This window comes from Pongo pygmaeus, chromosome 18 (genome assembly GCF_028885625.2).
Source record: "Pongo pygmaeus isolate AG05252 chromosome 18, NHGRI_mPonPyg2-v2.0_pri, whole genome shotgun sequence".
Lineage (NCBI taxonomy): Eukaryota > Metazoa > Chordata > Mammalia > Primates > Hominidae > Pongo > Pongo pygmaeus.
This window is the reverse complement of record NC_072391.2, coordinates 14,312,260-14,324,472: the sequence shown is the minus strand read 5'-3', so window position 1 is coordinate 14,324,472 and position 12,213 is coordinate 14,312,260. Positions and strand designations below refer to the sequence as shown.

The following is a 12,213-nucleotide window of genomic DNA, read 5'->3' as shown; positions in this document are numbered from 1 at the left end:
GGTGTTTTTGGCATTCTGGCTGTTGCCTGCCCTCCAAGGCCTGCCAGGAACCAAGAATCCACCGCCCAGGCTTAGACACCTGCAAGGGCACTTGGGTGAAAGAATCCTGTCCCCCTACCCTTCCTCCTGCAGGAAGAGGACAGCATCAAAAGGCAGGTAACTGGTTCTCTGGTTGTTATTGGAAATATGGGAAGACGTGTCCATGGAAAAGTTGCATGGGCCTGGCACAGGTGCCTAAGGCTTCCCTTTGCTCAAGTCCACACTTGCACACATAGGCCAGGCTCCCTGGCTTCAAGTTTCTGATTTAGCATTTTCCTATGTTTTCAAGCTTAAAAAAAATCACCATGAGGATTCACTCTTTACTTATGAAACATACTTAAGTTCCCCACCTCACCCCCTAAAACAGAAAAAAAAGGGTGCTTATTTGTTGTCCTTTTTTGACAAGAATTATCTGTGTAAAACTTTTTTTTTTAACTTTTTTTTTTTTTTTTTGTCACCCAGGCTGGAATGCAGTGGTATGATCTTGGCTCACTGCAACCTCCGCCTCCCGGGTTCAAGTGATTCTCCTGCCTCAGCCTCCGAAGTAGCTGGGATTACAAGCATGCACCACCAGGACTGGCTAATTTTTGTGTTTTTAGTAGAGACAGAGATTTGCTATGTTGGCCAGGCTGGTCTCGAACTCCTGACCTTAAGTGATCTGCCCGCCTTGGCCTCCCAAAGTGCTGAGATTACAGGCGTGAGCCAGTCTAAAAGATTTCCATTTAAAAAGACCCTCAACTTGAACATGTAGCATTTTCACCAGGCCCATCAAGCTTTCTCAAGTTCACAGCACGACTAGAAAAAGCAGGCAGCTGAAGACAAACGGAACTGCTGTTTGCAGGGATCAGGCAACTTGGAGGAGAGGATGGCTCACAACCAGGGGAAACATGAACTGGCCTTCAGGTGTCCCATTTCTCCTCCTCGGCAAAAATCAGAGCATTGATTTACTCCATGAATCATTTGGGGGGAAAAGATTTCAGCTGAACTCATGAGATTTTTAAAAAAGTAGCGAAAACGATTGAACTATTTTTTTTTTGCAAATATTTGACATGCTTTATTTAAATTAATTTGCTGTGCATGCTCTGTTGTTTCAGTTGCAGCAGAGCTTTGTTTTATTTTATTTTATTTATTTATTTATTTTTTTAATCTTTTATTATTATTATTATTATTATACTTTAGGTTTTATGGTACATGTGTGCAATGTGCAGGTAAGTTACATATGTATACATATGCCATGCTAGTGCACTGCTCCCACCAACTCGTCATCTAGCATTAGGTATATCTCTCAATGCTATCCCTCCCCCCTCCCCCCACCCCACAACAGTCCCCAAAGTGTGATGTTCCCCTTCCTGTGTCCATGTGTTCTCATTGAAAACGACTGAACTATTTTTAATACTCACTGGTTTCCCAGGTCTGGAGAGGGTGGCTTGGCCTCGCCTCAGCAGTAACCAAGTGTCATAGCATTTTCTTTTCAACGTCAAGAGGAGTGTTGCAAAATAGTCCAAGTGGGAACACACAGGAACCATGAGACTCTCTCGGTGCTGCTGTTCACTAATAATGATGCACACTTTAAAAACACACGCACTCGGCCGGGCGCGGTGGCTCACGCCTGTAATCCCAGCACTTTGGGAGGCCAAGGCTGGTGGATCACGAGGTCAGGAGTTCAAGACCAGCCTGGCCAATATGGTGAAACCCTGTCTCTACTGAAAATACAAAAATTAGCCAGGCGTGGTGGCACATGCCTGTAATCCCAGCTACTCGGGAGGCTAAGGCAGGAGATCACTTGAACCTGGGAGGTGGAGGTTGCAGTGAGCTGAGATTGTGCCACTGCACTCCAGCCTGGGTGATAGAGCGAAACTCCATCTCAAAAACAAACAAACAAAAAAACAACAAAACAAAACCACACACACACTCGGGCTGGGCGCGGTGGCTCACGCCTGTAATCCCAGCACTTTGGGAGGCCAAGGTGGGTGGATCACTTGAGATCGGGAGTTCGAGACCAGCCTGGCCAACACAGTAAAACCGCGTCTTTTCTAAAAAGTACAAAAATTAGCTGGGCATGGTGGCGGACACCTGTAATCCCAGCTACTTGGGAGGTTGAGGCAGGAGAATTGCTTCAACCCAGGAAGTGGAGGTTGCAGTGAGCTGAGATCATGCCACTGCACTCCAGCCTAGGCAACAGAGTGAGACTGCATCTCAAAAAACAAAACAAAACAAAAATTAGCTGGGTGTAGTGGCATGTGACTATAACTCCAGCTACTTGGGAGGGTGAAGTGGGAGGATCACTTGAGCCCGGGAGGCGGAGGCTGCAGTGAGCTGAGATTGTGCCACTACGCTCCAGCCTGGGTGAACCACGGATGTAATGTTTCCATACATATAATGTATAATGATTACATAAGGGTAATTAGCATATCCATCACCTCATTACATTACATATGTAATTACAATATGACTCTGTCTCAAAATAAATAAATAAATAAAAAACACACATTCACGAATGTAAACTAGTATAGCCGCTATGGAGAACAGCATGGAGGCTCCTCAAAACACTACAAATAGCATATCATATGATCCAGGCCAGGCGTGGTGGCTCATGCCTGTAATCCCAGCACTTCTGGAGGGAGGCTGAGGCGGGCAGATTACTTGAGCCCAGGAGTTTGAGACCAGCCTGGGCAACATGGTAAAACCCCATCTCTACAAAAACAAAACACAAAAAACTAGCCAGGTGTGGTGGCATATGCCTGTGGTCCCAGCTACTCAGGAAGCTGAGGTTGAAAGGTTGCTTTAGCCTTGGAGGTCAAGGCTGCAGTGAACTTAGATCATGCCACTGCACTCCAGCCTGGGCAACAAAGCGAGACCCTGTCTCAAAAAACAAACAAACAAGAAATTACTATTACTATTGGCTAGGGGCAGTGGTTCACTCCTGTAATTCCAGCACTTTGGGAGGTTGAAGCAGGCAAATCACTTGAGCCCAGGAGTTCGACACCAGCCTGGCCAACATGGCGAAACCCCGTCTCTACTAAAAATACAAAAAAATAGCTGGGCATGGTGATGCATGCCTGAAATCCCAGCTACTCAGTAGGCTGAGGCAGGAGAATTGCTTGAACCCGGGAGCTAGAGGTTGCAGTGAGCTAAGATTGGGGCACTGCACGACAGCCTGGGTAACAGAGCGAAACTCTGTCCAAAAAAAAAAAAAAGAAACATTACCATGTACTCCATGAACATGTACAATTATTATTTGTCAATGAAAAGAAATAAAATGAAACACACACACCCCCCTCAAGATCCATGCTTAAAATTAGGTAAACAGAATTTTGACCAAAGCACCACAACAATTAAACAAAAAGGTCTTCTCCACAGATGGTTCTGGAATAACTAGACATCCATATGGAATGAAGGCATCTCAACTCTAGTCTCGTACCATCCATAAAAAGTTAATTCAAGATGGATCATAGATTTAAACATAAATGCTAAAACTAGAAAGCTCGAAGGAAACATGGATGAATATAACTTGGGGGTTTCTCAGGCAGGACATAGAAAAAGTCTATAACACAGACTTCATTCTAATTAAAAACTTCTGCCCAGTAAAAGATACTGTTAAGAAAATAAGCAAGCCAGCTGGGCGCAGTGGCTCAAGCCTGTAATCCCAGCACTTTGGGAGGCCAAGGCGGGTGGATCACGAGGTCAGGAGATCGAGACCATCCTGGCTAACACAGTGAAACCCTGTCTCTACTAAAAATAAAAAAAATTAGCCAGGCGTGATGGCCGGTGCCTGTAGTCCCAGCTACTCATGAGGCTGAGGCAGGAGAATGGTGTGAACCCAGGAGGGAGAGCTTGCAGTGAGCCAAGATCGCGTCACTGCACTCCAGCTTGGGGCAACAGTGTGAGACTCTGTCTCAAAAAAAAAAAAAGAAAATAAGCAAGCCATACGTTGGGACTAAATATTTGCAAAACAACTATCTGACAGAGGACTGATGTCCAAAATATGTAATCAACTGCTACTTTTTTTTTTTTTTGAGACAGAGTCTTGCTCTGTCACCTAGGCTGGAGTGCAGTGGCATGATCTCAGCTCACTGCAACCTCCGCCTCCCAGGTTCAAGTGATTTTCCTGCCTCAGCCTCCCAAGTAGCTGGGATTACAGGCGCAGGTGCCTGCCACCATGCCCAACTAATTTTTGTATTTTTAGTAGAAACAGGGTTTCACCGTGTTACCCAGGCTAGTCTTGAACTCCTGCCACCTCAGCCTCCCAAAGTGCTGGGATTACAGGCATGACCCACCACGCCTGGCCAACTTCTACAACTTAATGAGGGGACAAACAATCTGATGAAATATGGGCAAGATAACTGAACAGCTAACTCACAAAGGAAGATATACCTGTGGCTAGTAAGTACATCATTAGGAGTCATCAGATAAATGACAATGAAAACTGCAATGAGATATACTATACGCCCATCAAAATGGCTCAATTAAAGTCTGACACCACCAAATGTTGCTAAGGGAGATACTAGAACTCTCATACATTGTTGGTGACAGTATAAATTATATGATCACTTCGGAAAAAGATCTGGCAGTTTTTAAATAGACCACCTATCCCATGACCCAACAGTTCCACTCCTTGGCATTTACTCCCCCAAATTGAAGATTTTGTTCTCAAAGACTTGTACAAGACTGTTCGCAGCAGCTTTATTCATAATGGCCCCAAACTGGAAATAGCCTAAGTGTTCACTAATTGAATAAATAAGCAGTGGTTGAGCCATACTCAGAAATGGAGAGGAAGGAACTACTGATTCCTACAAAACATTGATGAATCTCAAAAACATTACATAGGCTGGGTGCCGTGGCTCACACCTGTCATCCCAGCACTTTGGGAGGCTGAGGTGGGAGGACTGCTCAAGGCCAGGAGTTCGAGGCTGCAGTGAGCTATGATTGCGCCACTGCACTCCAGCCTGGGCAACAGAATGAGACTGAAGAAAGAGAGAGAGAGAGAGAGACAAGAAAAGAAAGAAAGAAAGAAAAAGAAAGAAAGAAAGAAAGAAGGGAAAGAAAGGAAGAAAGAAGAAAGAAAGGAAAGAAAGGAAAAGAAGAGAAAGAAATAAAGAAAAGATAAATTGATGAATGGAAGGATATGTAATAAAGCAAATACAGTCATGTGTCACTTAATGATGGGGATACATTCTGAGAAATGCGTCATTAGGTGATTTAAAAAAATTTAATATTCCCAAACATGGATAGAAGGATTTTTATTTTATTATTTTTAGAGATAGGATCTCGCTCTGTCCCCAGGCTGGAGTGCAGTGGCGTGATCATAGCTCACTGCAGACTTGAACTCAGTCCTCCTGCACTGGCCTCTCAAAACACTGGGATTACAGGTGTGAGCCACCATGCCCAGCCTGCAATGTTATCATTGTATGAACATCATAGTGTTCTTACCTAAACCTAGAAAGTATAGCCTATTACTCCTGGGCTACAAACCTTTACAACATGTTACTGTATGGAATACTGTAGGCAACTGTAACCCAATGGTATTTGTGTATCTAAACACAGAAAAACTATAATAAAAATACAGTATAAAAAATAAAAATGATACACTTGTGTAGAGCACTTACCATGAATGGAGCTTGCAGGGCTGGAAGGCATTCTGGTGAGTGATAGAGAGTGAATGTGAAGGCCTGGGACTCACAGTTACCCTGAATTTAGAAAAAATTTTCCTTTCAAGAATAAAATGACCTTAGCTTACTGTAACTTCTTTACTTAATAAACTTCTAAATTTTTTTCAACTATTTGACCCCTTTGTAACAACACTTAGCTTAAAACACAGATACACTGGAGCTGATAGGAATTTCCCAGCTCTAAGATCATCTAATGGGACCTCCATTGTTGACAGCAAGGCATGACTGTATAACAAAATGGTAATGATGACCTAGGTGGTGTATGCTTGAAAATCTTCATAATAAAATCTCAAGGGGAAAACTGGACAAATAAAAGTTATGAAAATGGACAGAGCCACAGCGCTTGGTCTCCATCCCAGCTCCAAAATCAAAGGACTACAGAACTATTTGCAGGGAAACATGGAAGTTCCCACTCTGATGCCTGCCTCCAGATCCGGCTACCATGTTCAAGAAGCCCCCAGACCATAGCCTTGTTGTCATAATATGCCCCTGGGCCTCAGTATCAAAAGGCCAGGAGTACCATCCTAGGATTTTATGCCCAAAAGATATGTCAAGAAAGCCTGGTGTGTGTGTGTGGAGGAGGAAGTGGGTTAGCCCAGCTCACCTGTTTTGTTTTTGACAGGGTCTTGCTCTGACACCCAGGCTGGAAGCACAGTGGTGCAATCACAGCTCACTGCAGCTTCAACCTCCTAGGCTCAAGCAATCCTCCTGCTTCAGCCTCCCGAGTAGCCGGGACAACAGATGAACACCACCACACCCGGCCAATTTTTAAATTTTCTGTAGAGACAGGGTTTCGTCATGCTGCCCAGGCTGGTCTTGAACTCCTGGCTCAAGCGATCCACCTGCCTCCACCTCCCAAAGTGGCAGGATTGCAGGCGTGAGCCACAGCTCACCTGTTTTAAGTCACTTGATGCAGCAGAGAAAATAAAGGTCTGGGCATGTATGAAAGCTCCTCTGGGTATTTAATTCTAAGTAAAATTCCAGTGACTATGTCTGCTCCCACTGATAGAAGCAAATGCAGTAAGGGTTTCAGATCAAAAGCATAATCTTTAAATATAACTACAATTTACTGTGTACTTGCGCGTGCTGGGTATTGTATGTAATTTCATTTAATCCTCACAACTACCCTGTGAAGTTGTTTATTTTCCTTTTGTTTTTGAGACAGATTCTTGCTCTGTTGCCCAGGCTGGAGTGCAGCAGCACAATCTCAGCTCACTGCAACCTCCACCTCCCGGGTTCAAGCGATTCTCCTGCGGTCCCGAGTAGCTGGGACCACAGGCACGCGCCACCATGCCTAGCTAATTTTTGTATTTTTTGTAGAGATGGGGTCTCCCTGTGTTGCCCAGGCTGGTCTCGAACTCCTGGGTTCATGTGATCCTCCCGTCTTGGCCTCCCGATGTGTTGGGATTATAGACATTGAGACATTGCGCTGGGCCCCCTCTTTTTCTTTCAAAAAGAAGGGTCAGACTCTCCTCATTTCTCCCTGTGAGTGCTGCTGACTCGGCAGCCTGGCAGCCCTCTCTACACCTTCCTGCATACACCCTCCTTTACTGTCTGTCTCCATCCCACCTTCACACTTTCCACCGAGCCGTGTGTGCTGACTACTCTAGGAGGGGTGGGCCAAGCCTAGGTTTCTAACTTTGTGGCTACAAAACTCCAGGGGAAGGGAGAGGAGCAGGAAGGGGGAAGAGAAGTTAACATGCTTTAAAAAAAAAAAAAAATTTTTTTTTTTTTTTTTTTAAAGAAACAGGGTCTCACTGTGTTGTCCATGCTGGTCTTGAACTCCTGGGCTCAAGTGATCCTCCCATCTCAGCTTACAGGTGTGACAGAGGCTCTTGATTGGGGAAACTGTCTTACAGATCGGAATCTACGTAACACCCTGGGATTCCAGTGTGAGGGCTAAGGGTCCTCATTCCTCCCACCCTCCTACAAGGCCACTTACCACCAGGGCTCAGCTCGGCACTGAGGAGCTGATCCATCGTGGCAGGTACAGCAGTTAGGGGTAAAAAGAAAAAGAAAAAAATCCATGAACATCAGCCTTAGTGGCTTACCAGATTTTTTAGGAGTGTGAAATTTATCTGTGTATTACTAGAGAGTGAAAACATCATTCACTTATTAAAAAAAAAGAGAGGAGAAAACCAGAGTCCTATGAAAATGTTTTTAATTTTCATCTTTTGGAAATACATTTTTCATTTTTATTTCCACCATACAAAAATGTGAAATATCTAACAATGATCTATCTGAAGCGGGTGGAGCGAAGCAGCGCCATGAGCGTTTGTCGTTGCTGTGATCTGTTTCAACGGAGAATGGGCTGGGACACGTAGATTTGCACGATTTCACACACACACACACACACACACACGTACGCACACACACTGCCGTACCCCGAGACCGCCATCCAAACAAACGAACAGAGACTCTGGAAAGTGAACACAGCAGCACGCATAAGAACAGAAGTTAACCTTTTTACTTGTACATCCCCCATAAGAAACTCACGTCTTAGGAGAAAGGAACTCTACATAAATATGCCCAAAGGCCAGGGCATACGGCAAGCCCCCTCATGGGTGGGCGTGAGTGGACATCTTCCTGATGGAAGGACAAGCGTGAGAGCATCATGTTTTCAGGCAGCTATGGTGGGAAGCAGGGAGGCACAACCGATTTCTCCACTGGGAGACTAACTGAGGGCTGCAACTGCCTCAAAATCTCAGTGCGAGAAGATGCACAGGCAGGACAGTACACCCACAAATTCATGATCACGGCAGCTGGAACGTCAGCTCTTTTTGCGGATTTCACAGCCGACACTCCCCACCAGGCAGGTTCTTAAGCACATGGGTCATGACAGGAAAGGCCTCACAGGAGCAACACGGAATTCACTGGTTAAGCACGTACACATTCATGACAGCCTACAACCATGATGAGTGTCAACGTCAACAGGCAGTTAGATTAAAAAGGGAAAAAAACCACAGCCACAAAAATAAAACCTGTTTTTTCCCCCCCAGGAGACAACTTGGTTTCCAACCCCTCCCATACCACATTTGATTAAGTTAAATACAGTATGGCTTCCAAATGTGCCAGCCGGCTCTTGCTCACAGCGACAGCACCAGCGGTTTGCTGCCCTCAGGTCTTGGTTACCATGTGTCAGGAACTTCAAAGAGTGTGGCAGGGCTGTTCTTCGAGATGCTTCCTGGTGGGAAAGAACGAAACAATATGAACAGCAAGACCAGGACGGCACCTTGAGGAGGGCATGGCACGACCAGCAGAGATACAGAGGGCCTGTGACGGCTGCAGACGGGGCCAGCGTCTGGCTAAACAGCTGCACTGTAAAGAGTCCACAGACAGGTCTTGTCTAGGGAGGGCAGTGCCCAGCATGGGAAGGTGAAACCACAGAAACATCATGGGGGGGCAGAGGAAGCACCTCCCTGCCTCCAGCATCTATCTATTTCACAGGAGTTAAACTGTAGCCATGCACAGTATTCCTTACTGAGCACCATGCTGGATTCTTTGCTGGCAATACAGCGGGCATTTAATTCATATAATCTTCATTAAAAGCCCACCAAGATGGTAACACTACCCCATTTTACAGATGCAAGAACAGATTGAGAGAAGTGGGTAATATGACCAGATGTACAGAGCTAGCAAGTGGCTGAGATGGGGTTTGAATCCTCCCACAGCACCAAGATCCCTGCCAAAGTACCCAGAAACTGAGTTTCTCTGTGCTGTGCTGTGGCTCTGCCTAGGTGAGAAATCTCAGGTGGGCAGCTGTAGGGCAGAGGGAAGCCAACCAGTGGGGTTCCAATGTCTCAACAGGGGCAAAAGAAGGTTGCAGCTTTTTCCAGCTTTGGCGAAGCTGGCTGGGATCCTCTTCTTGGATTGAAAAGATCTCTTCAGTGACAAAGTTTCACCCCAATGTCAGAAGCCCTTCTTTTTTATTCATGCCACTTTCTACAACATGAGCAGCCGCGGCCAGCAACTGAGCTGGGACTGGACTTCAATGAATGTGAGGGAAGTCAGGAAAGAGCATGTTCACAATGCAAAGTGTGGCCCGACCAGGCGTCAGCTGCACAAGTGGTGCCACGCATTAAGTCATAAAGTCGGGCTGGCAGGGAAAACTGGCAGTCTCTCTTCTAGCTGCTAACACCAAGATTTTAGAAAGGGAGAGAAGTCTTTGATGATACCTCCAATGGGACATAACTTTTAAATACGGAGGGGGTGCAGTGTCTTACAAACTAGGGAATCATATCACTGAGTTCAGAGTGGTTATCATCAGTAACAGGGATGCCTAAAGATAACGAGGTCTAAACACAAGAAAAAACATGAAGAGAATTTCTGCTAACATGAGAATTTCCACTTCTGATCATTTACTGTGATAAGATCCGGGGAGTTAGGATGAGGAGACCGGGAAAGGGTAACCGGAATCTTTCTGCTCTGGGTCTCATCGCTCTGAACAGGCACGTTCTGGGACTCCCGGTAAAGATGGCGAGACCACTCCGGAGAAGTGAAGATGGGCAGGAGATGATCCACTGAAAAGGACTCATGGGGTCCAGTGAAGTACCGCAAGGGGCCTGTGATAACCAGCAGCTAGCCTGGCCTTCCGTCACACATTGATACAATAAACACCTAACTGTATGAAAAGAAACATCCATTAAGGGCACTTTTATAATTCAAATATGAAAGAAATATTGCAGTAGCCAATTAGCCATTCTAAAGGTAAAAGCTACAATGCTAAATGTGGGGAACTGAAGTAAATTAAATCCAGCTCAGAGGAAAAAGGAAGATAAATTGCTAAAAGCAACTGCACTGCAATGCTTGTAATCTGCACCTGCCAATCTGCACCTGCCATTAGTTGGGGTGTGTGTGTGAGTGCACAGTGAGCCATCAGACACACAGGAAGTGGTTCCATGAAGAGCTAACAGGAAATAATGGAATAAGCAAAAAGTTCTGGAGGAAGGCAAGTCAAGTTGGACCATTTTACTAGCTGGATGACCTTGAATAGGTCTCACTGCTTCGTCTAAGATGGACCTAACACTATTTTATGCTGTATAGGACTTCTGTGATACAGCAAAGTTGCTGGGTAAGTTTTTAATGAACGCTAGGTCTCTTCCCCTTATCAATAAGCTGACCCAACATGGAACATGGCTGTTCCCCAGAAAGCCAACAGTCTATAATCAAAAAGATGCTAGTTTTCACTGTCTACCTGTGCAGCTGCTGAGCGAGAATGATGTGTACAGAGGGGCCAGAACTGTAGGAGCCATCTACAGGAGACCCGGACCAGAGGGGAAATGAAGGCCACTAACAGTGTTCTTTCCAGCACCTTCTAGAAAGGGAGAGCTGTAGATCAACAAACGGCCAGTCTCAAAACTGGCGGATAAGAAGGTATGGTTTTTAAAAAGCAGCAGCTACGGTCAGCTTTCCACAGAACTCATTTTCACAGCCCTGTTTTACTGGAGTGTAAAGAATCATTTAGGAACAACTTTTCTTTTTAAACAGATACTTGGCTGTGTGTGGTGGCTCATGCCTGTAATCCCAGTACTTTAGGAGGCTGATGAGGGAAGGCTTAAGTCCGGGAGTTTGGGACCAGCCTGGGCAACACAGGGAGACCCTGCCTCTACAAAAAATTTAAAAATTTGCCAGGTGTAGTGGCACACACCTGTGGTCCCAGCTACCTAGGAGGCTGAGGTGGGAGGATCACTTGAGCCCAGGATATCAAGGCTGCAGTGAGCTGTGATAGTGCTACTGCATTCCAGCCTGGGTGGGTGACAGAGTGAAACTGTCTCAAAAAAAAAAAAAAAAAAAAAAAAAGGGAGGGAGGGAAGGAAAGAAGACAGGGACGGAGGGAGGGAGGGAGATACTTAAGAACATCTGCCTCTTGTTACAGTGGACCTTAATCCATAGCTTGCATTATATACAAAGATTAACTTGAATTGTACATTTTAATTGTAAAACATAAAACTGTAAAACTTCTGGAAGAAAACATAGAAGAAAATATTTGCAACTTAAGAGTTATGCAAAGATTTTTTAGATATGACACCAAAGGCAAAATCCAAGGGGAAAAATCTGATAAACTGGACTTCATCAAAATTTAAAACTACCACTCTTCAAAAGACACTGTTAAAATAATGAAAAGAGGCTGGCTGCGGTGGCTCACGCCTGTAATCCCAGCACTTTGGGAGGCTGAGACTGGTGGATCATGAGGTCAGGTGTTCGAGACCAGCCTGGCCAACATGGTAAAACCCGTCTCTACTAAAAAAGTACAAAAATTAGCTGGGCGTGGTGGCAGGCACCTGTAATCCCAGCTACTCAGGAGGCTGAGGCAGGAGAATCGCTTGAACCCGGGAGGCGGAGGTTGCAGTGAGCCGAGATCGTGCCACTGTACTCCAGCCTGGGCGACAAAGCAAGACTGTCTCAAAAACAACAACAACAACAACAACAACAACAACAACCCACCACCACCACCACCAACAAAATGAAAAGAAAAACCAACCTAGAAGAATATATTTGTAAAATG

At 45.3% G+C, this 12,213-nt stretch overlaps 1 protein-coding gene across 4 annotated transcripts in view; it reads right to left on the bottom strand.

Annotated features, from left to right (window-relative positions):
- Positions 1–7,852: 7,852 nt before the first annotated feature.
- PARN (poly(A)-specific ribonuclease) overlaps positions 7,853–12,213 on the bottom strand; it is a 191,333-nt gene continuing 186,972 nt past the window's right edge. For all 4 annotated transcript variants that reach the window (XM_054454916.2, XM_054454919.2, XM_063654685.1 and 1 more), the window contains one exon: positions 7,853–8,892. In XM_054454916.2, coding sequence (XP_054310891.1) covers positions 8,837–8,892 — 56 coding nt within the window. In that variant the 3' untranslated portion in view covers positions 7,853–8,836. The remainder of the gene's footprint in view (positions 8,893–12,213) is intronic.